Source organism: Trachypithecus francoisi, unplaced genomic scaffold, assembly GCF_009764315.1.
Source record: "Trachypithecus francoisi isolate TF-2019V2 unplaced genomic scaffold, Tfra_2.0 Lachesis_group11, whole genome shotgun sequence".
Classification (NCBI taxonomy): domain Eukaryota; kingdom Metazoa; phylum Chordata; class Mammalia; order Primates; family Cercopithecidae; genus Trachypithecus; species Trachypithecus francoisi.
In genome coordinates this window covers 24,327,481-24,353,182 of record NW_022681456.1, presented here as the reverse complement: position 1 = coordinate 24,353,182, position 25,702 = coordinate 24,327,481, and the positions used below count along the sequence as shown (strand labels likewise).

Sequence of the window (25,702 nt, the reverse complement as noted above, 5' to 3'; positions counted from 1 at the left end):
GGAATGTGTGCTTTGAAGAGAGTCCACAGCAGTCTTACAGCAATGTCTTCTCACTGTACTTCAACATAATCCTCATTAGGCCTCCCAATTGCCACTTGTCCAGACCATCACCAAGAGAACCCAGAGGACACGCGTTTAGAAGAGTAAGTTTGCCTTACTGTTTTCCTGCCGTACTGGTCTGAGATATTTCCCCAGAGCGTGGAGCTGGACATCATGCCTACAAAGACCACCTGTGGGGGGAAAGACAGTTTTCATTAGACAGAGGACTTGGATCATTGCACAGAAAGGGAACAACAAGTGGAAGTGGTGACGTCACCCTCTAGGTAACAACAATGATCTAATATTCACTGAGAGCCTGACGAAGGGCAGACACTAAGTGCTTCCTGCAAGCTTCCCAACAATCCCATGGGGAGGGTGCTATTACTATCCCCATTTTACAGATGAGGGAACTGAGACTCAGAGAGAGGCAATTGCATGACCAGTGTCACAGAGGTGTTAAGTGGTGCAGCCTGCACTGGAATCAGGCATTCTGGCTCCAGAACTAGCTTTTGACAAGTTTCACACCATCCCAAAGAAACACTTGCCCTACTGCTGAGAAAATACCAAGGGCTGCAAGGTAGAGGCTGGAAAGTAGGAAAAACAGGCACACAGGAGGCTGGCATAGGAGCTGTAAACTACTCGGAAGAGAAACCACTCATTGTATGGGAGGCAAAGTCATTGTTACATTGTTAATCCTTGGAGTAACAGCTGGTGAGATTTGAATGATCCTACTCATATGACAGAATGGGGAGCCGAGGCTCTGATAGGTTAAGAAACCTGCTCCGCCTCCCTGAAAGGACAGAGTAGAGGCAAGTCTTAAGCCCAAGCAGGCTAACTGGCGCCTCATCACCATGCTCTTCCCTCTCTAAGTGCCAGACACCATGCTGAAGGCTTTATGCACGTGTCTTACTGCATCCTCACAGTAGCCTTACCTGGTGGGTGCTTCTATTATCCCCATTTCACAGATAAGGCAACTGAGGGCCAGAAAGGGGAGGGCACAGCCTCAGTTTGGTCTGACCCAGAAAGCATTTCCTGTGGCATGTCCGAGAGTGGGGAGTGGGGATGGTACACAGAAGCATTCCAAGGGAGAAGCAGACAGTTTATGTATGTATAATTTATTTGTTTGTTTGTTTAGACAGGATCTTGCTCTGTCACCCAGGTTGGAGTGCAGTGGTGTGGTCATGGTTCACTGCAGCCTCAACTTCCTGGGCTCAAGTGATCCTCTCACCTCAGCCTCCCGAGTAGGGGAGACTACAGGTGTGCACCACCATGCCTGGCTAATTTTATTTATTTATTTATTTATTTAGTAGAGACAGGATCTCACTTTGTTGTCCAGGTTGGTCTCAAACTCCTGGTTTCAAGGGATCCTTCCACCTCAGCCTCCCACACTGCTGGGATTACAGGTATGAGCCACCACACATGACCCCGAATGGATCATTTTAAGGGAATTCATTTCCAAGTTTACAACTTCCCCACAGACTCTTTCTTAAGAACGTGTTAGGGGTCTTCTTCTCCATTTCCTGCCTGACTCCGTCTTTCTCAGCCACGCCTCTCTAGGCCAGTCTGACCAAGGCATTGCTTTTCAATGTAAACCCTTCAGAGTGCCTCAGAAGCGGCACTGATGATGCGCTTACCGATGACTTTTGCAAGTCATCTGGGTTCTAATACCTTTATTATTACTTTCAGCAGAATTGAAGAACAGTCTAATCAAGCTGTCGGCAAGTCAGATCATGGAACATAATTTTTCAGAAATGAAAGCTGTGTGCCCTTTGGCACACACAATTTGGAGAGTGTTTTTAAAAATCAAGTGGCATCAGTTTATTGAGTTCTAACAAAACTCCTTCAGTTCCTCAAAACTTTTTTTATGTGAACAAAGATTTTCATATACATATTCATTCAGGAAAAATGACAAATAGGAACGGACCTGGTGCTGAACCCTGTCTCACTTTAGCAATAATCATTCAGGAATATGTAAAATATTTGGGAAACGTTCCACACCACTCATTAAGGGATACATTTCCGATAAAACTTTGCTTATGATTAGCAATTATTTATCAAAATTATATGTTGTTTATGTGGTCTATTGTGTACTACTAAAAATTATAATGATAAGCCAGTGTAGGAGAAAAATGTGAGTGCTTAGAGCCTTCTCGTCTCAGAGAATTAAAACTAATAATTTAAAATGTATGTATTTTGTCACAGAGAATTATCGTAGGGTAAGGAATGTGATCCTTTCAAGCAAGAAAACATTACATTAGGCCAGCCTGGGCAACATGGTGAAATTCCGTCTCTACTAAACATAAAAAATTAGCTGGGCATGGTGGTGTGTGTCTTTGTTCCCAGCTGCTCAGGAGGCTGGGGTGGGAGGATCTCTTGAACTTAGAAGGCAAAGGTTGCAGTGAGACAAAACCACACCACTATACTCCAGCCTGGGCAACACAGAGAGACCCTATTTCAGAAAAAAAAATTACGTTAAGATAAAATTATATGGAGAAATGAATGGAAATATAAATTCCAAGGAAAAATCAATGCAAAATTTCCAAATTCCTCTAAAGAGCTTGTTCATGTAATTTTAAAACAAACAATTGTAGATATCAGGTAAGTATTTCCATTTTTCCACTTTACTAGACACATTTAAAAAAGTGATATGATAATTTTATTTTGATTTTTATATTTCAGTACACTGGCAATGGTATCATCTGCAACCTACAATTTTAAAAATTTTGTGTCAATGTAAAAACATGTGACAGTCCTGGATTCTACATGGTTTTTATTTAATTCTTTTCTAGATTAACCTAGAACCAAGATGTTTGAAGATTACTGTCTTGGGATAAAGTGTTGCCTTTGTCATGTGCTAAGTGATATTCTTACGTCCTGAAAGAGTTAAGTATCTCTCAAAACACCCATTTTCCTCAAAAGGAGAGATTCTGGCACAGCAGAGCACTGCTTCTATATCATAATAATTACGGTAATCTTGCACAGTATTTCCTGCAGCAACAATGTGCATCTGTAGCATCCTCCTTGGGTACTTTATGTCTCCAACTCCTGCAGGACTCTAGCTTTTCCATAGAAAATTCACCCATGAGACTTAATGGCTCTACCTAGCCTACAAGTCTAAACCTCATATGACAAGAAAGTAGCCCGAGGCAGGGGCTCAGAGCCTGCCAGGCCTGGCTTCCGATTCTGCCTCTTACAGGCTGTCTGAGCTTGGGCAAGTCAATGCCCCTCTCTAAACCTCAGTTTCCTTATCTGTAGAAGTGACAGTAATAAAAGCACCTCTTTCATAGGTTTGAGAAGGTTAAAGAGGTAATGTATGCAAAACCATTAGCCTGGCCCAAAATAAGTGCTCAGTAAATTGGAGACCAGAAAGGCCCTATATTGCGAAAACACAGACCTGCAGTTATTATTATTATTATTATTATTATTTGAGATGGAGTCTCACTCTGTTGCCCAGGCTGGAGTGGAGTGGTGAGATCTTGGCTCACTGCAACCTCGGCCTCCTGGGTTCAAGTGATTCTCCTGCCTCAGCCTTCTGAATAGCTGGGATTACAGGACGTGCCACTATGCCCAGTCAATTTTTGTGTTTTTGGTAGAGATGAGGTTTCACCAAGTTGGCCAGCCTAGTCTCTAACTCCTGGCCTCAAGTGATCCGCCCGCCTCAGTCTCCCAAAGTGCTAGGATTACAGGCATCAGGTACCGTGACCAGCCTGCAGTTACTCTTTAGGAGATATTGGTGAGGAGGAATATAAAAAACAAGTGTCATGGACTCAGGCCCTGGTGTGTGCTAGGGGCTGTGTGTTTAACAAAATACACAGAAAAACAGGCATTATCACCCCCATTTTGCAGGCCACAAAATATAGCCATCAAGTGCCTCACTCAAGGTCACACATCTGGAGGTGACTAAACCACAAAAACACAGGTGTATGTGCCATGAAACTCTCCCCACTGAACTTCACAACCTTATTGCTAATATCAGACTGGGCCGTGCTGTGTGGAAGGCACTCAGGCCATTCCAGAACAGTTATCTACAAAAAACAACATTCTGGGAGGCATCCTGAATTGGCAATGACTCCAACACTGATGGAGATCACAGACCTTGAGCAAGTGATTAACCTCTCTGTGCCTCATCTTGCTCAACTAACCATAGTGCCTAGCTCATAGGTCTGTGAGGATTAAAGAGCACATGTATGTTATGCATATATTGTATGCAATGTAGGTAAAGGCCTTTGCACAGTAAATGCTCTGTAAGTATTAGCTTTTGTGATTATCATTATTATCCTCTTATCCAGCCTGGCCATTCCAATCTCTCTCTCAATCTCTTTTTTTTTTTTTTTTTTTAATTTGAGGTGGAGTCCTGCTCTGTCACCCAGGCCAGAGTGCAAAGGCACAATCTCAGCTCACTGCAACCTCTGCCTCCCGGATTCAAGCAATTCTCCTGTCTCAGCCTCCCAAGTAGCTGGGATGACAGGTGCCTGCCACCATGCCCCGCTAATTTTTGTATTTTTACTAGAGACGGAGTTTCACCATATTGGTCAGACTGGTCTCAAACTCCTGACCTCAGGTGGTCCACCCACCTCGGCCTTCCAAAATGCTGGGATTACAGGCGTGAGCCACTGCGCCCGGTCCATTCCTCTCTCTTTTAAGAGGTTGCTGCTGATCTCTCCCTGACAAAAAGTGACTGCAGCCTCCTCCTTCAGGCCTTAATTCCAGGGAGCAATAGCTCGAATTTATTGAACACCTACTCTATGCCAGGCACTGTGTTGTTTCCAGTCCTCAAATCATCCTAGGAGTGTGGGGATTGGCATCTCCTGTTTGCAGCCAAGAAAACAGGCATATAGAGTTTAAGTGATATGCACAGGTGGGTTTCAAGCTCCCAGCAATAGAACAGGATGCCTGGGACACCCTCCCAAGTAGCTGGACCTCCGGGTGGAGTAGAGTTGGCTGTAAACCTGCTAGGATACGTGAGGTGGGGATGGGACAGTGTTGCCATCAGGGCTTAATTCTTTTTGGCTGAGCCTTCAGCAGCAGGAGAAGGGAGATATTCCGCAGGACACCCCAGCGGAGCAGAACTGTATGCAACAGGAGGGAGCTGCTGGGCTGCCTACCGAGGTCAGCAATGCCACCTGCCAGCTTGGCAGCCTCCACTCGCAATGCAGCTGTGGCGCCAGGATGCTGAGGATCATCATCTCCATGGCATCAGCCATCTGCAGAGAGGAGGGAGACATCATGAGGCCAGGATGCTGCTTAGTGCTGGGGAAGGCTGGCCAAGTCCATAACCCCAGAGACAGAGACTGTAGTGCACCCCTCTCTACCCGCTGCCAAGTGCCCTGCTGCACACCAAACCACACTCAAAGCTCCAGCAGTTAAAACCATGCATTACCATTGCAGGAATAGACAAATAGACATTTTATATTACTTTCATGTGTTTTTTGTGTTTTAAAAAATATGGACAAGTTGCAAACGAAGTGGGAAAACGTATTTCTAAAATCTGAGAAAAAAACATTTTTATAGAGGCAGAGAGACAATGATATTTTCAGTGCAATTAAAGACTGGCTTGTCTTTGGCTTATAGGTCATTTGTTCATGTAGAATAGAATATAATTGTCAGTATAGTTAACAAGTGTGACCTTTTAATACATTAAAACAGATTCGGAATCCCCAGCAATTAAACATCATGTACCTTTATGAGACTAGACAGACTAGGACAGACATGGAATCTAGAAGCACGCCTATGTGGCCATGGGAATTTGGTATACAATAAAGGCAACTTTTCCAATTAGTGGGGGAAATGTTGTGGTGAAATTGACGATCCATTTGGAAAAATATATATTTAGATCACCATCTCCTGCCACTCACAAAAATTAATTTCAAGTATATTAAAGGTTTGGCTGTGCTGTTTGCCATAGCTAGGGGATTTGAATGAGGGAGCATGAGAGTCTTGAAGCAGAAGGCACATTTTTAATCTATGCCTGCTTTTCTAGGGAGAGCTCTACAGCTGACATCATAATCTCATAGTAGCCCTGAGCCCAAAGAGTTGAAAGCCACTTAATTAGCTAGAAACTTCAACTCCTCCTTGGGGACAACTGCCAAGCACACCCAGCTCTCCTCAAGCACAGACCTCGTTATCACCACTTATCATGCCACATAAATTTTGTTGATTGGAATTCAAGCAAAAGCTCCATGTGCAAAGAACTGTGTCCTTCCTTGCAAACCATGGAAACCCAGCTGAGCAGCATGGGGGTTTCTTGGAGGCTGAGCCACTACCCCCGGAAATACTTGCCCAAGCCAAGCCGGTGAGAACAGACAGCTTCCATTGAAATTTTCCAAAGCCAATGGCTTCCACCGCATCTTCCACCATGAAAGTATCTGGGAAGGAGAAAGGGAGAGGGAAGGAAGGAATCAGTGCACCTTGCAGTTGTCCTAGTGTGGGGTTTTCTGGGGGTGGTCCCCAGCCAAGCTAATTAAAGGCAGCACATGCTGCTTTTAGAACTTATCCTAGGAACATATTCCAATGTGAAGTGATGTCCTACAACTGCAGCATGACTTACAATGGGAGAAATGGAAAAACCCAGAACGTCCATCAATAGGGGGTTGGCTAAATAAATTATTAAGTAGATATCATACATATATAAATTATTAAATATCCACATTATGAAATATGACCCAACTGTTAACAAGAGTGTGCAGATATAGAAAGATACACAAAGTATGTTGTTAATTAATGTTTAAAAACACTACAACATCGACAACAAGGTATTTAGCATGGTTCTGTTCTTGGAAATGTATGCATGTGGGTGTATATATATGCACATGTATCTATCCATAGAATATATACAAGACTTTGAATTATGGTTTAATTTGTTTGTTGTCAGAGGGAGGAAGGAAAAAATTATATGAGAATTAACTTCCTTTTACAATTTATTACTTCCATGGCCAGAAAAAAAAAATAAGTACTTTTCTGTTTGTTTTGGTTTTGTTTTGAGACAACGTCTTGCTCTGTTGCCCAGGCTGGAGCTCGGTGGTATAATCATAGCTCACTGCAGCCTCGATCTCCTGGGCTCAAGTCATCCTTCCGCCTCAGTCTCCCAAGTAGCTGGGACTACAAGCCCATGCCACCATGCCCAGCTAATTTTTTTCTATTTTTGTAGAGATGAGATCTCACTATGTTGCCCAGACTGGTCTTGAACTCCTGAGCTCAAGCTATCTTCCCACGTCAGCCTCCCAAAGTGTTAGGATTACCGATGTGAGCCACCATGCCTGGCCTGAAATACTTTTGAAAGGCACAATTCCATCTGCACTCCAGTGGAAAGATGTGCACGCTATGTTGTTAAGTGAAAAGCGAAAGTTGTGGAGAGGTATGTGCCCTTGGAGCTGTCTTTGTGATAAAATGTATATACATGTGTGTGTGCCAAGCAGGGAAAGTAAGACTAAGTGGACATCTTACAAACTGCTTACCAGTCTCATCTTTGAAAACAACACTCACTTTCCTACTTTGAGCATTTCTTTAATGTCTGAATGCTTTCCAAATAAACAGGTGTTATTTTTATGCTCAGAAAAAAACACAGATATAATTTATAAACTAATAAGTGTTTTGAAACTAAAAGACAGCCGGATGCTGTGGCTCATGCCTGTAATCCCAGCACTTTGGGAGGCTGAGGCAGGAGGATCACTTGAGACCTGGAGTTTCAGAGCAGCCTGGGCAGCATATTGAGACCCCATCTCTACTACAAGTATTTTTAAAAAGTAGCTGTGAGTGGTGGTTCACGCCTATGGTCCTAGCTACCTGGGAGGCTGAGGGAGGAGGATGGCTTGAGCCAGGGAGGTTTCAAGGTTGCAGTGAGCTGTGATCATGCCACTGCACTCCAGCCTGGGTGACAGAGCAAGATTCTGTCTCAAAAAAAAAAAAAAATCTAAACTAAACCAAAACACTAAACCCAATGTGCTATGCTGGATTGTATCTGGGAACAGCACAACTGCAATGACTGATGAAATCAGAATAAAGTCTGGAGCTGAGCTAATAGTGGCACACCAAAGTTAATTTTTTTAGTTTAGTTGTTAACATTAGGGGAGGCTGGGTAAAGGGTATGTGAGAACTGTCTATATTATATATGCACTTTTTTTGCAAAGCTAAAATAATTCCAAAATGAACAGTTAATTAAGAAATAAAAATACAGCTGGGCGCGGTGGCTGCACACTTTGGGAGGCCAAGGCGAGCAGATCACCTGACGCCAGGAGTTTGAGACCATCCTGGCCAACATGGCGAAACCCCGTCTCTACTAGAAATACAAAAATTAGCCAGGTGTGGTGGCGCATGCTACTGTCTCAGCTACTCAGGAGGCTGAGGCAGAAGAATCACTTGAACCCAGGAGGCGGAGGTTACAGTGAGCTGAGACTGCACCACTGCACTTCAGCCTGGGTGACAGAGTGAGTTTCCATCTGAAAAAAATAAAAATACTAAAGGAGGATGCTTGGGTGGCCCCATGGGTGACCTCCAAGGATCTCATCAGCCCCTGCTGGGAGGTGCCATTTTTTTGGAATTTCAACCATGGGCCTTGTATGTCAATCATAATTTTCTCCAGAAGTGTGAGCTGGTGTTGATCACATTAGCAGGTTGTGGTTTCCTCCAGCAAAATATATCATCCATAAGAAGAACAGTAGTAACACTATTGTGGGGCATTTACTGAGTGCTCACTATCTGCAAGGCACTGTGCCAAAAGCTAGATGTGCATTATTTCACTTAATCCCCATCACAATCCTATGAGTTAAGGCCTAGTATTAGCCCCATTTTACAGAGGAGGACATGGATTTGCCCTGTGTTTCACAGAGTTGGGAGTAGAGCCCAGATCAGACTGAGAGTAAAGCCTCAGCTTCCCTCCATCCCCTGTTATTGCCACGTTATCTCTGCCAACAATAGGCTGTGCGTTCACGTCATTAGTCCTCTCTTAGATTTGGAATCTGAGGCTTTTCAGGAATGCATGGAATGTTTTCATTCATCAGCATCAAGAAGCAAGGGAAGCTGGAGACCAGGTCCCACAGCATTGCCTCAGAGGCAGCACAAGGTCATGGGTAAGAATGTGGGCTCTGAGGCCGGATTGCCTGGGCGTAAATCCAAATTGGCTAATTCCTAGCTGTATAACCCTCAGCAAGATACTTAACCCTTCTGTGCTTCAGTTTCCTCACCTGCAAAATGGGGAAGATGTTGGTAATAGATCCAATTGGAACTGTTGTGAGGATTAAATGGATAAAACATGTAAACTGGTTAGAGCAGTGCCTGGCAAAGAGTAAATCCTCAGCCAATGTTAGCTGCTCCCATACCATCATCAATGTCACCATTACCATCGCACTATCATCATAACCAACATCACCACCACTGTCATTACACTGTCATCCCCACCATCATCACTATCACCGTCTTCACTATCAGCATCACCACCACTATCATCACCATCATCACCACCACGGCCACCATCTTCATCATCACCACCACCACCATCATCATCTTCAGCATCACCACCATCATCACCACCACCATCATCATCACTATCATCATCATCACCATCATAACCACCATATTCATCATCATCATCACTATCATCACCATCAGCATCATAACCCCATTTTCATCATCATTGTCACTATCATCGCCATCAGCATCATAACCCCATCTTCATCATCATCACTATCACTATCATCATCATTAGCATTGCCAACCTTATCATCACCATCTTCATCATTATCATCATCATCATGATCACCATCATCATCACCATAAACATCACTATCACCATCATCACTATCACCATCATTATCACCACAACTATCATCATCACCACCACTATCATCACCGTCATCACCACCATTGCCATCATCTTCATTATCATCACCACCACCATCATGATCATCATCACCACCATCATCATCACCATCATAACCCCATCTTCATCATCATCATCACTATCATCATCATCACCATCATAACCACCATCTCCATAATCATTATCACTATCATTGCCATCATAACCCCATCTTCATCATCATCATCACTATCATCATCATCACCATCATAACCACTATCTTCATCATCATCACTATCATCATCATCAGCATCATAACCCCATCTTCATCATCATCATCACTATCATCATCATCACATCATAATCCCACCTTCATCATCATCATCACTATCATCATCATCAGCATCATAACCACCATATTCATCATCATCATCACTATCATCACCATCAGCATCATAACCCCATCTTCATCATCATTGTCACTATCATCACCATCAGCATCATAACCCCATCTTCATCATCATCACTATCACTATCATCATCATTAGCATTGCCAACCTTATCATCACCATCTTCATCATTATCATCATCATCATGATCACCATCATCATCACCATAATCATCACTATCACCATCATTATCACCACAACCATCATCATCACCACCACTATCATCACCATCATCACCACCATTGCCATCATCTTCATTATCATCACCACCATCATTATCATCTTCATCATCACCATCATCACTACCATCATCATCATCACCACCATCATCATCACCATCATAACCCCATCTTCATCATCATCATCACTATCATCATCATCACCATCATAACCACCATCTTCATCATCATCACTATCATCATCACCAGCATCATAACCACCATCTTCATCATCATCATCACCATCATAATCCCATCTTCATCATCATCATCACCATCATCATCATCACCATCATAACCACCATCTTCATCATCATCACTAGCATCATCACCAGCATCATAACCCCATCTTCATCATCATCATCACTATCATCACCATCATAATCCCATCTTCATCGTCATCATCACTATCATCATCACCATTGCCAACCTTATCATCACCATCTTCATCACTATCATCATAATCGTCATCATGATTACCATCATCAACATAATCACCATAATCATCACTATCACCATAATTATCACCACAATCATTATCATCACCACCACTATCATCACCATCATCACCACCACCACCACCATCATTTTCATCATCATTACCATCATCTACACCATCTTCATCGTCATCACTATCATCACCATTGCCATCCTTATCATCACCATCTTCATCACTATGATCATCACCATCACCATAATCATCACCATCATCACCATCATCATCACCATCATCACATTACTATCATGATCATCATCATCATGATCATCACCACCATCATCATCATTACCATCATCATCTTTGTCATCATCATCATCATTGTTACTGCCATCCTCAGCCAAGTGATGTACAATGATGCTGACTGACAGGGATTGTGATGTAACCTTGTCTGCTGAAGTAAGCCATGTAGGCGCAGTCCCCACTTCCAGCTCCACCCCTTGGCCCTCTGGGCCCTCCCAACTGCCCCTTCACAAGAGCCCTCTGCAATTGCCTGCTGGGGAGGCAACCTTGACAGTGGCTCAGGCTGATTCCCCAACTGCAGGGCCCTCTCACCATCGGTGGGATTGGCAAACTCCTTGGGCACAGCTGCCCCATCATCCAGCTCCACAGCCTCTAGGCCCACGCGGACCCCTTCAATCTGGACTTCATGCTCTCCTGAAGCCGTGTCGTCCTCTGACCTTGCACTCTCACCTGTGCGACGGAATTTCACAACCCTAGAGAACAGAACAAATCTGGTCAAGATGGCTAAAGCTTCCCCCAAATGGCCTTGCTGCACAGTTCTAGTGACCAAGACAGGTGAAAGACTTCTTCTCATGGTTTGGAGAGTTGACGAATGGGGGTTAGCATTTCTGTTGAATTGGACTGGGGTTGGGGAGAGTGATAACTTCAAGAGTTATAATGTCAAGACTGCCATGTACAGTTGAGCAGATTGGGCACTGCCCAATTTCAGGGTTTCCTATTCACGTAGTAGGTTGTGATTGAGGATATCTTTGTTTTAGGCCAGAATACTGTTTGTGAGTACATCTGTTTCAGATTTTAGACTCATCTGTCTATATCTAACATTTTGGTCATCTAAAGGTCACATTAGGCCCACAAAAAGTTGCTCACACCATATTTCTAAAAGTTTAAAGAGGATGCCATTTTTTAGAATAGAGACAAGGTTTCACTATGTTGCCCAGACTGGTCTAAAACTCCTGAGCTCAAGTGATCCTCCCTCCTCAGCCTACCAAAGTGCTGGGATTGCAGGTGTGAGCTACCACGCTTGGTGCCAAAATTTTTAAATTGGGAAAATTCACATAAAAAGCCAGAATCCCAATGTCTCTTGGAAAAAGTAGAATATCTCGCTGTCTGAAGCCCACATTCCTGCACTGGAATTATGCTAGGTCTGGGCAGTGGTGGCCCCTGGCCCACCCTGACCCCAATTTTAGATGGGTCATGCACTCCACAGTTGACCACTGTCTTCTCTTCTTTAGATTATCTCCAGCCCTAAGGGTCTTTTGCTAGTTATCCTTGCACTTGCTCTGTGTTCCTCTTACTTGGCTCATGGCCCCATTTGTCAGGCCCTGTAGGCATTTGAGTTTGAGACCCCATGGGTCCCACTCTCATGCAATATGTTCCTTCAAACTATGCTGTTGCTTGTTCCTCTCCAGGAAGCTTTGATTCTCTGGGAAGTCGTTTCTTCTTCTGGAACTCAGGGGCAAAATTACCTGTCTCCTTCCAACTTTGTCACTCTCAAACACAAAACTCCTGCTGTCTGCCAGCCCTAGGGTGGGTTTTGGGGTTATAGCACTGACAAGACAGATGTGTTCTGACCTGTTTCTCAAGGGGATAGTGATACCAAATGTGCAAGTCCTTTCTATCACGGCTTTGAGTCCTTACAGACTTTTTGAAGAAAGTTTGGGGTGCTGAGTACTGTGGATCATGCTTGTAATCCCAGCACTTTGGGAGGCTGAGGTGGGAGGATTGCTTGAGCACAGGAGTTCAAGACCAGCCTGGGTAACATAGTGAGATGCCGTCTTTACAAAAAGTAAAAAACTTAGCTGGACATGGTGGTGTGTGCCTGTGGTCCCAGCTACTTGGGAGGCTGAGGTGGGAGGATCGCTTGAGCCCAGAAGGTTGAGGCTACAGTGAGCCGTGATCATACCACTGCAATCCAGCCTGGGCAACAGAGAGAGACCCTATCTGAAAAATAAAAAGAAAGAAACAACGGAAAGAAAGAAAGAGAGAAAGAAAGAAAAAGGAAGAAAGAAAAAGAAAGAGAGAGAAAGAAAGAAAAAAAGGAAGGAAGCAAGGAAGGAAGGAAGGAAAAAATAAAAGGAAAAGGAAAATAAAAAAGTCTGGCTGGGCATGTTCACTCACGCCTATAATCTCTACACTTTGGGAGGCTAAGGCAAAAGGGTCACTTGAGTCCTGTAGTTCGAGACAAGCCTGAGTGACATGGCAAAACCCCATCTCTACAAAAAAACACAAAAATTAGCCAGGCATGGTGGTGTGCACCTGTGGTCCCAGCTACTTGGGAGGCTGAGGTGGGAGGATTGCTTGAGCCCAGGAGGTGGAGGTTGCAGTGAGCCAAGATTGCGCCACTCCCTCCAGCCTGGGTGACAGAGCAAGATCCTGGGTTTTTTTTTACTTGTTTAAAAAAAAAGAAAGAAAGAAAAAGAAAAAAGTCTGGAGTTACATGGGGCATGAGTAACAGAGGAAGTATATGAGCAGATGGAGTACACATTTGATCCATGTTTTTAAAAGGTAAATAAAGAGAAATATTTAAGTTCAAAATACTGCTATTATTAACGATTGCATCATTCCATGTATTTCACCAAAGAATAACTGTTGCGCTGGCATAGAAAGGGTAAATCTCTAGATTTCAGAAGCACAGGGAACATACCCTGCTTGTGAAGTTCTAGAAGAGAAAAGACAGATCAAATCACAGTAATTCTGTAAACTCCTGAAACTCCACTCCTTGGCAAGGCTGGGCTTGGAAAACCTGAGCTGTCGGGCTCGTCTTGGCTGGAAATGCAGGGCCCAGCACAGGGTTGGCAGACAGACTGGCGGGGTTTGAAGCTTGGTGCTAACATTTCACCCCATCTACCAGTCACCTCTAATAGAATCAAGTTTGTGCTCTGTGCAAGTTCCAGCTGTTTTCTGTGCACTCGATCTGCATAGCACCTCTCTGAAGTTCATATTATTATCACCATTTTACAGACAAGAACACTGAGGCCCCAGAACTCACATGGCTTGCCCACAGTCCCATAACTAAACAGGCATGGAGCTAGGATTCTACCGCAGTTTCATCTGGCTTAAAACATTGTATTCCTGGCCAGTGAGAGGGTAATATCTCTTCAAACTCTTCCATTGCTTCCCATTTACTCTATTTTTTTATAAAGATATTTTATTTTGAGACATTTCGAGCATATAAAATTACACACGTAACAATGAGTGAAACCTTTGTTTCTGCTGTTTAACTAAAGGATTAGACATGTGAAATCGCCAACATTTGTCCCTAGTTCAGTTGAAGCCACCCTGTCTCCATCACTCACATCTTCACAAGTATTTCACATTTAAAAATAGGCAAAGGACTTCAATAGACATTTTTCCAAAGAAGACAGGCAAAGGGCCAATAGGCACGTAATAAGTTGCTCCATAGTAGGGAAATGCAAATCAAAATCACAACGAGATACCATAAGATACAGGTTCTCACTCTGCCACCAATGCTCTTCTTTGATGGTGGTGGGGGGGCTTTATAGGCATCATTATTCGATTTAATCCTCACAGTAACCTTGAGAGGTGGAGACTATTATTATCCCCACTGGATAAGACAAACAAATAGTCACTCTGAGCCTCAGTTTACCTCTTCTATACATTGGTGTGATAATTGTGCCATAAGTGAGGTGTCCTAGAAGAAAATCGTGAAACAGATTCTTTTTTTATTGTGGTAAAATATACATGCCATAAAATTTGCCATTTTAACCATTTTAAGTGTACAGTTCAGTGACATTAAGTTTCACCTGAAACTCTGTCCCCATAGAAATCAATGCTCCATTTTCCCCTACTCAGCCCCTGACAAGCACCCTTCTACTTTCTGTCTCTATGAATTTGACTCCTCTAGGGATCTCAGATAAGTGAAATCATACAGTATTTTTCCTTTTGTGTCTGGCTTATTTCCCTTAGCATAATGTCTTCAAGGCACATCCATGTTGCAGCACATTGCAGAACTTCTCTCCTTTTTAAGGCTGAATAATATTTCATTGTGTGGACAGATCACATTTTGCTGATCCATTCATCTGTTGATGGACACAAGTTGTTTCCATGTTTTGGTTATTGTGAATAACGCTGTAATGAACATGAGTATATAAATATCTATTTGATTTCCCGCTTTCACTTATTTTAGATATAGACCCATAAGTGGAATTACTGGATAAAAGAGTTATTCTATGTTTAATTTTTTGAGGAATTGCCAGAACGTCTTCCACTGTGGCTGCACCGTTTTGTATTCTCACCAGTAAAGCACAAAGATTCCAATTTCTCCACATCCTTGCCAATACTTGTTATTTTCCATTTGTTTGATAACAGCCATCCTAATGGGTGTGAGATGGTATCTCATTTGGTATCTCATTGTGATTTTGATTTGCATATTCCTAATATTGAGCAACTTGTTATGTGCTTATTGGCCCTTTGTCTTCTTTGGAGAAATGTCTATTGAAGTCCTTTGCCTATTTTAAAATTGGATTAACTTTTTGTTGTTGAGTTGTGCTTCTTTCTATACTCTGGATACAGATCCCTTATCAGACATATGATTTGCAAACAATTTCTCCCATTCCTTAGATTGCCTTTTTACTCTATTGATTGTGATCGTTGAATGTACCAAAGTTTGAAAAAAAAAATTTTAATACAGGATCTCATTCTGTCATCCAGGCTGGAGTGCAGTGGCGTGATTACGGCTCACTGCAGCCTCGACCTCCTGGGCTCAGGTGATCCTCCCACCTCAGCCTTCTGAGTAGTTGGGACTACAGGTGCACACCGCCATGCCTGACTAATTTTTGTTTTGGGTGTTTTTGGGTTTTTTGTTTGTTTGTGTTTTTTTGTAGAGATGAGATTTCACCATGTTGGCCAGGCTGATCTTGACCTCCCAAGCTAAAGCGATCCATCCACCTTTGCCTCCCAACGTGCTGGGATTACAGGTGTGAGCCACCATGCCAGGCTGAAAGTTTTAAATTTTGATGTAGCCCAATATAACTACTTTTATTTTTATTATCTGTTCTTTTGGTGTCATATCCATGAAATCATTGCCAAATCCAATATCATAAGGCTTTTCTTCTATACTTTCTTCTAAGCTTTTATGGGTTTAGGTCTTTGATCCATTTTGAGTTAACTTTTGTATATGGTGTTAGGTAAGAATCCAACTTCATTCTTTCACATACGGACATCCAGTGTTCCTAATACCATCTGTTTAAAAGACTGTCCTTTCCCCCACTAAGTGATCTTGGCACCATTTTGAAAATCATTTAATCAAATCATATGATTCGAGAATTTATTTCTGAGCTCTGGATTCTATTCCATTGATCTGCGTGTCTATCCTTAAGCCACACCTAAGTAAGTTGTAGTAAGTTTTGAAATCGGAAAGTATGAGAGAACTTCAATTTCCTTCTCATTTTTCAAGATTGCTTTAGTCATTCAGTGGACCTTAAAAGATTCTTTTTTTTTTTTTTTTTTGAGACGGAGTCTTGCTCTTTCGCCCGGGCTGGAGTGCAGTGGCCGGATCTCAGCTCACTGCAAGCTCCGCCTCCCAGGTTTTACGCCATTCTCCTGCCTCAGCCTCCGGAGTAGCTGGGACTACAGGCGCCCGCCACCTCGCCCGGCTAGTTTTTTTTTTTTTGTATTTTTAATAGAGACGGGGTTTCACCGTGTTAGCCAGGATGGTCTCGATCTCCTGACCTCGTGATCCGCCCGTCTCGGCCTCCCAAAGTGCTGGGATTACAGGCTTGAGCCACCGCGCCCGGCCGGACCTTAAAAGATTCTATATGAATCTTCAGGTAGATTTCTCTTTCTTCCTTTCTTTTTTTCTTTCTTTCTTTTTTTCTTTTCTTTCTTTCACATCTCACTGTGATGCCCAGGCTGGAGAGCAATGGCACGATCTTGGGTTACTGCAGCCTCTGCTTCCCAGGTTCAAGTGATTCTCCTCCCTCAGCCTCCTGAGTAGCTGGGACTACAGGCATATGCCACCACACCCAGCTAATTTTTGTATTTTTAGTAAACATGGAGTTTCACCATATTGGCCAGACTGCTCTTGAATTCCTGACCTCAAGTGATCGGCCTGCCTTAGCCTCCCAAAGTGCTGGAATTGCAAGCAAGAGCCACTGTGCCCACCCTCCTTTTCTTCTTTTGAGACAATGTCTTGCTCTGTCACCCAGATTAGAGTGTAGTGACACTATCATAGCTCCCCACAGCCTCAAACTCCTGGATTCAAGTGATCCTCCTGCCTCAGCCTCCTGAGCAGCTGGGACTACAGGCACGCACCACCACACCTAGCTTTTTGTTAGTTTGTTTCGTAGAGACAGGGATCTCATTGTATTGGTCAGGCTGGTCTCAAACTCTTGGCCTCAAGCAATCCTCCCGCCTTGGCCTCCCAAAGTGCTGGGATTAGGATTTTTCTGTTTCTGCAAAACAATGAGATGGGGATGTTTGTGCAAGCGATTTACTAAGGAAATACTCTCAGAGAAACCCACTGGGAAGCAGGAGGAGGCAGGAGGAAGCTAAGAAAAGATGTAGTTCCTGCTGAGGTCTGGCCTCAGCCTGACCACACAGGGAGCTCTGGAGTGTGACTCGTACCACCGAGAAGGTCCCACCTGGGGATGTGAGGGCTGGGCTGTTACACCCTCATATCAGTCAGTCCTTGGCTACGCCACCCCCAGCAGTGGAGGGCATAATCTCCCAGACAAGGTGGCTCCCCTCCACCAGGGGCAATCCAGAGGGAGCTACAGTTGTGAACCAACACTGGCAATAGCTGGGGGAGTGCCAGCCTGCTAAAGGAATCTGCAAAGGGCACCAACCGTATCTGCTACAAAGAAGCTCCTGCAGAGTTATTACACAAATTAATTGTAAAGCACAAGACCAATGTGAGGGATTCACCATTGAATTCCCCTTCCTCGAACTCCTTGGATAATAGCCCTCAAACCATGCACCTAGTTATTGAGCATTTGCTATAAGCCAAGAGCTATGCAAAGCCCTTTATATTATCTCCTGCTACCTTAACAATCAGCTTATGAATTAGGTACGGTTATTAGACCATTTTATAGACGAGGAAGTGGTTGCTCAGGTTACGGCAGTTGGCCTAGGTCACACAGTGTGAAGAAGCTGAGGCTTCCGTTTGGTGGTCTTTGGTAAGAGCGCCTTCAGTCCTAGTCACTGGGTGTCAAGTCAGTGCCTCTCCCAGGCATTCATCTATCTCAGGAGCGAGGGCAAGGTCTAAACTGAGCTGGCTTGTATGGGCAGGCTTGTCAGAGAGTGGAAAACGGTGTGTGTTCTGGAGCAAGAATCAAAAGGCACAGCTCCACTCCAGCCTGGTTGACAGCTCTTTGGACTGTCACTTGAGTCCAGGGGTTCTTGAACTGGATGCAGTCTCAGAACTTCCACGAGGCTAGTCACAACGCGGACGGCTGGGCCCTGCCCCCAGAAGGTTTGATTCAGGAGGTGTGATCTGGGGCCAAACCGTTACACTTTGAGTGCATTCCCAGGTGCTGCTGACATCACTGATCTGGGGACTGTTCTGCTCGTGCATCAGAGGCAGGCAAGCGATTCTGCTGTTCCCCTGCCCCCAACCCCATCATGAAGGAGATGCACTGAGGGACTGAGCCCCGAGGAGTCCCCACTCTCTTGTTGGCTGAGCTGGGTGTCTACAGCTCACCCTCCTCCCCTGAGAGGCCTGTGACACAGGACTCAGGCAAACATCCTGCCATCTGGAGCTGGGGCATCCCTTGCAGCTGGAAGGCAGGTGTCACTTAGGAGCAAAGGCTTGGCAACAGACTGCCTTAGGCCTGGATATCTGGTCAGAAGGTGGGACCAGGACATCTCTTAAGCAGTACTTGCCAGGCAAGAACACTGTTTTATTCAAAATAGGTATTTAAGAGGTCTGCATGGTAGCTCACGCCTCACATTCCATTACTTTAGGAGTCCAGGGCAGGAGGATTGCTTGAGACCAGGAGTTTGAGACCAGGCTGGGCAACACAGCAAGACCCCATCTCGGGTTTTGTTTGTTTGTTTTGAGACAGAATCTTGCTCTGTCACCGAGGCTGGAGTGCAGTGGCAAGATCTTGGCTCACAGCAACCTCTGCCTCCCAAGTTCAAGCAATTCTTGTGCCTCACCCTCCTGAGTAGCTGGGATTATAGGCATGTGCCACCACACCTGGCTAATTTTTGTATTTTCAGTAGAGACAGACTTTCTCCGTGTTGGCCAGGCTGGTCTCAAACTCCTGACTACAAGTGATCCACCTGCCTTGGCCTCCCAAAGGGCTGGAATTACAGGCGTGAGCCATCATCCCTAGCCTGTAAGACCTATCTCTACAAAAAAAAAAAAAAAAAGATTAGCCAGGCATGGTAGCACATACCTGTGGTCTTAGCTACTCAAGAGGCTGAGGCAAGAGGATCTCTTGAGCCCAGGAGGTTGAGGCTACAGTGAGCTATGATTGCACCACTGCACCTAGCCTGGACAACAGAGTGAGATCCTGATTCTTTTTTTTTTTTTTTTTTTTTTTTTTTTTTTTTTTTTTGTTGAGACGGAGTCTCGCTCTGTCGCCCAGGCTGGAGTGCAGTGGCCAGATCTCAGCTCACTGCAAGCTCCGCCTCCCGGGTTTACGCCATTCTCTCGCCTCAGCCTCCCGAGTAGCTGGGACTACAGGCGCCCGCCATCTCGCCCGGCTAATTTTTTGTATTTTTTTTTTTAGTAGAGACGGGGTTTCACCGTGTTAGCCAGGATGGTCTCGATCTCCTGACCTCGTGATCCGCCCATCTCGGCCTCCCAAAGTGCTGGGATTACAGGCTTGAGCCACCGCGCCCGGCCGAGATCCTGATTCTAAAGAAATAAAGAAGTAAACCAAAGTAGGTATTTAGTTACGGTAACTTCTCAGGGATACTGATAGAGATTATGGGGTGCTTTAAAGCCAGCTGTGTGCCTATAAACTGGTTCTCAAATATCCTCCCCCAACAATATTGATTTGTAGCATTTGCCAATATCTGTGTCCTAGATACTCCCACAATGGCTTGTTTCAGCCTGTCAGTGATTAAATAACAGGCTCCCCAAATTCTTGCATATTTAACAATCCATCTGCTCTCTAGAACTGGTACCATCAGGCTGTAGCACATCACTGTTAAAAAAAAAAAGAAAAAAGAAAAGTCCTCAGGAGTGCAGTGGCTGACACCTGTAATCCCAGCACGTTAGGAGGCCGAGGCAAGAGGATCACTTGAGTACAGGGCTTCAAGACCAGCCTGGGCAAAATAGAGAGACCCCATCTCTACAAATAATTTAAAAATTAGCCAGATACAGTGGTGTGTGTCTGTAGTCCTAGCTACTCAAGAGGCTGAGGTGGGAGGATCACTTGATCCTGAGAGGTCGAGGCTGCAGTGAGCTATGATTGCACCACTGCACTCCAGCCTGGGCAACAGAAAGAGACACTGCCTCTAAAACACAAAACAAACGAATAAACAGAAATCTCCTGAAACTACTGACACATGCTACATTACAGCTAAACCTCAAAAATATTACACTGAGCAAAGAAGCTAGTCACAAAAGTTCACATAGATATGAGTCCACTTAAATGCAGTGTCCAGAATTCATGGAGACAGAAAGCAGATTAGTGGCTGCCAGGGATTGGGGGATTGCCAGGGAATGGGGAGTCACAGATTAATGGGTGCGGAGTCTCCTTTTGGGGACTAGATAGAGATGAAGGTTGTGTAACCTTGTAAAATTGCATGCTTTAATTGATGGTTAAGATGGGAAAAAAATAAAAAATAAATAAAATGGTCAAAATAGAGCCAGGCATGTGGGGGTGGGGGGTTGGGTGGCACATGTGTCTGTAATCCTAGCTAGATGGATGGCCTGAAGCAAGAGAACTGCTTGAGGCCAGGACTTCAAGACCAGCTTGGGTAATATAGCAAGACCCCCTCTTTTATTTTTTTGAGACGGAGTCGCACTCCATCACCCAAGCTCCCTGCAACCTCTGCAATTCTCCAGCCTCAGGCTCCCAAGGAGCTGGGATTACAGGTGCGCACCACCACCCCCGGCTAACTTTTGCGCTTTTAGTAGAGACAGGGTTTTACCATGTTGGCCAGGCTGGTCCTAAACTCCTGACCTCAGGTGATCCACCCACCTCGTACTCCCAAAGTGCAGGTATTACAGATGTAAGCCATGGTGCCCGGCTGCAAGACCCCATTTCGCAGGGGAAAAAAGGTTAAAATGGTAGTTTATGTTACGTGTATTTTGCCATCAAAAAAAAAAAATCCTTAACTCTTAGCACTGCTATGGATGTTATTGGAATCCCTTATCCAACAAATATTGAATGGGCACCTGCTTTGTGCCAGGCCCAAAGGTGCTGCTGGGATCACGAAGGTCATCAGACTTCAATGCCTTTCTGCAGTGCTCATAGTCTACCAGGAGGAAATAAGAATTTTAAAAACAAAAATAGTGATTACATATGGACATCACTATATAGATAGTTTGCACATTGTAAGAAATGCTGCAAATAAAATAAACTGGGTGCTGAGAAAGGCTCATGGTGGGAGTGACATTTCACATCTGGAACCCACTCAATGAGGGGTGGTGTGAAATGGGCTATAGAAAGGAAACTACAAATGAGTAGGACCCCCAGTCCCGAAGAAGCAACCCCAAAATCAAAAACGTAAACAGTCCCCTAAGGTATTCACAGAAGATGGACACATAGAGAAATATCCCAGGAAGGAAGGACATGAATGTTTGCGTGCACTCTCAATTCATCTTCAGGGATGAAGGCAAGGTCAATGGATCAGCACCCTTGACTCTGAGGACATCACAGAAAGAAATCGCTGTGTGGCCTGATCATCCTCCTTGAATATTCCTTTTGTCACATCTTCTCCGCAAGGACCATCCACGGCTCCCTTCTTCCTTCTGTGGACTAATAGCGACCACTGCAGCCTTTTGGAAGGTAATTTGTGATATCTTTCACAATGTTTAAATGTCTTGTGCTGCCACCAGCTTTGTTCTGCTGGCAATTCATTACAGGGATGGAAACAAGTAGGCAATGACTTACAATACCGATAATGGCTGATACGGGGCCAGGCACAGCAGCTCAAGTCTATAATCCCAGCACTTTGGGAGGCCGAGGCGGGCAGATCATTTGAGGTCAGGAGTTTCAAACCAGCTTGGCCAACATAGTGAAACCTCGTCTTTACTAAAAACACAAAAATTAGCTGGGCATGGTGGCGGGCACCTGTAATCCCAGCTACTCAGGAGGCTGAGGCAGGAGAATCGCCTCAGTGAGGCGATTCACTGCAACAGAGGTTGCAGTGAGCTGAGATCACACCACTGCACTCCAGGCTGGGTGACACGGTGAACTCTGTCAAAAAAAATAATAAGAATAAAGAACAGCTGATATGGACTGTTAGTTTGCCATGTGTCTGGTGCAGAGTTCAGTGCCTTGTGGATTATCTTATTTAATATGCACTTTCACTATCCCTGTTTTACAAATAAGGACACTTAAGTGCAGAGGGGCTGCAGGCTTGCCCAGGGTCACATAGTAAGTGGCTAAGCCAGGCTTTGGCAAAGTCATCTGCCTTCAGTGTCTCCAGCCCCAGCCCCCCTGCTATAGTCCCTTCTGCTGCTAGCATGCTGTTTGCAGCTTTGAGTGTGATAATAGAACACTAGAAATGATCACTGGGACAGGGGTGATTAAATGGATATAGCGCATCCACTTTTTTAATGTTTTTACAGCCGTGCACGGTGGCTCATGCCTGTAATCTCAGCACTTTGGGAGGCCAAGGCAAGAGAATTGCTTGATCAATCCCAGGAGTTCACGACTAGCCTGGGCAACATAATGAGACCCTCATCGCAACAAAAATTTTTTTAAAATTAGCTGGGCATGGTGGTGCATGTCTGTGGTCCCAGCTACTCGGGAGGCTGAGATGGGAGGATTATTTGAGCCTGGGAGGTTAAAGCTGCAGTGAGCCACAATCACACCATAGCACTCCAGCCTGGGCAACAGAGCTAGACCCTGTCTCAAAGAAAATCAAAAATAAATCATTAAAAATGTTAGAACTTAAAGTATAATTTTAAAAATAAATAAATAAAAATGTTAAAAATGTTTAAGTTGACCTGTATCAAAATAACTAAAAGGCAGAAACAACCAGCCAAAAGGCACAAACATCCAATAGATAAATGCATAAACAAAATGTGAACAATACATAGAATAGAGTATTATCCAGGCTTAAAAAGAAAGGAAATTGTGACATAGGTTACAACATGGAAGAACCTTGAAGATATTATGCGGAGTGAAGTAAGCCAGTCACAAAAGGATTCTACCTATATGAGGATTCTACCGACGTGAGGGGACCTAGAACAGTGACATTCGCAGATATAGAAAGCAGGATAGTGGTTACCAGGGCTGGGGGGAAGAGAGGATAGGGAGTTAGTGTTTAATGGGTACAGTTGGGGAGGATGAAAAAATTCTGGAGATGGATGATAGTGATGGTTGCACAACATTGTGAATGTACTTAATGCCACTAACTGTACACTTAAAATGGTTTATGGTCCTGTAATCCCATCACTTTGGGAAGCCCAGGAGGGCAGATCACTTGAGGTCAGGAGTTTGAGAGCAGCCTGGCCAACATGGCGAAACCCTCTCTCTACTGAAAATACAAAAATTAGCCGGGCGTGGTGGGTCATGCCTGTAATCCAGCAACTCAGGAGGTTGAGGCAGGAGAGTCGCTTGAACCTGGGAGGGGGAGGTTGCAGTGAACTGAGATCGCGCCACTGCACTCCAGCCTGGGCAACAGAGGTAGACTCCGTCTCAAAAAAAAAAAAAAAAAAAACTGTCAATGGTAAATTTTGCTTTACATGTATTTTACCACAAGAAACATACACACACACGCACATACATACATACACACACACACGCTGATATGTAGGGGTCAACAGGGAAAGATTGTTGAGACTCATTATTAAATGTGCTATAAAATGGGCTGGGCACAGTGGCTCATGCCTACAATCCTGGCATTTTGGGTGGCAGAAGTGGGAAGATCACTTGAAGCCAGGAGTTTGAGACCAGCTTGGAGAATAAAGTGAGACTCTGTTTCTCCAAAAAGAAAAAGTGATATAATATGGTCCTGAGAGCTAGGTCCTTGATACTCTAAAACTTAAGCGTGGTCCCGGCCAGATGCGGAGGATCATGCCTGTAGTCCCAGGACTTTGGGAGGCTGAGATGAACAGATCGCTTGAGGTCAGGAGTTTGAGACCAGCCTGGTCAACGTGGTGAAACCTCGTCTCTACTAAAAATACAAAAATTAGCCGGGCATGGTGACTCGTGCCTGCAATCCCAGCTATTTGGGAGGCTGAGGCAGGAGAATCACTTGAACCCAGGAGGCAGAGGCTGCAGTGAGCCAAGATGGCTCCACTGCACTCCAGCCTGGGCAACGGAGCTAGACACCATCGCAAAAAAGAAAAAAAAAAAAAAAAAACTTAAGTGTGGTTCTGAACCAGAGGCTCCAGCAATCCTTAGGAGCTTGTTAGAAAGGCAGAATCTTGGTCAGGTGTCGTGGCTCATATCTGTAATCTCAGCACTTTGGGAGGCTGAGGCTGGAAGATTGCTTGAGCCCAGGAGCCATAGACCAGCCTGGGTAACAAAGCGAGACCTCCATCTCTACAAAAAATACAGAAATTAGTCGGGCGTAGCGGTGTTGCCTGTAGTCCCAGCTACTTAGGAGGCTTAAGTGGAAGAATCACTTGAGCCCAGGAGTTTGAGGTTGCAGTGGGCTGTGATTTCACCACTGCGCTCTAGCCTGGGTGACAGAACAAGACCCTGTCTCAAAAAAATAAAAATAAAAATAAAAAAACAAGAAATGCAAGAAACGCAGAGTCTCAGACCCTGTCCCAAACCTACCGAATCAGTATCTGCATTGTAACCAGTCTCCAGGCAATTTGTGTGCATGCTGAAGCCTGAGAAATATTGCTCTAGAGGAGTTATGCTTAGACAATCACAGACATTTGGGAAGGACATGTAAGAAGTCTAATGCTAATTTCTTCTGGGGAGGATAACTGGATGGGAATGGGAAATTTTGAGAGAAGACACATTTTTTTTTTTGCTTATTCATTTTGGACCCTTCTGTAATATTTGATATTTTAAAACTGGGCATCTACTGTTCCTATTATAAATATAAATAACAACAGCAACTATTGACCATGCTCTAGTTGATGGAGCAGCATGCTGTTAAGTGTGGCTATGCTCTGCTTTCATCTGTGAAGTGGGGATGACAGCTGGTTTACAGACGGTCGCGAGTATTAACTGAGCTTGATGAACAGGAAAATTGTGAGCAATGAGGAAATATGAGCTTCCAGCAACCTGTCTTCTCCAAGTCACCTCTCTACCTTGAGTTTGGAGTACATTGACCCTTGTAAAAAGTGACTTTGAGAAAATGGCTTAGCTCCCTGCAGTTTTATTTATTTATTTTTTGAGACAGGGTCTTGCTC

The 25,702-nt window shown here is 44.3% G+C and overlaps 1 protein-coding gene across 3 annotated transcripts in view; it reads right to left on the bottom strand.

Annotated features, from left to right (window-relative positions):
• Positions 1 to 25,702, bottom strand: part of SVOP (SV2 related protein) — a 112,202-nt gene that overhangs the window by 66,385 nt on the left and 20,115 nt on the right. For all 3 annotated transcript variants that reach the window (XM_033220721.1, XM_033220723.1, XM_033220722.1), the window contains exons 2-5: positions 11,551 to 11,711; positions 6,319 to 6,404; positions 5,145 to 5,243; positions 159 to 230 (exon numbers count right to left, since the gene is read on the bottom strand). In XM_033220721.1, the coding sequence (XP_033076612.1) occupies positions 159 to 230; positions 5,145 to 5,243; positions 6,319 to 6,404; positions 11,551 to 11,711 (418 nt within the window). The remainder of the gene's footprint in view (positions 1 to 158; positions 231 to 5,144; positions 5,244 to 6,318; positions 6,405 to 11,550; positions 11,712 to 25,702) is intronic.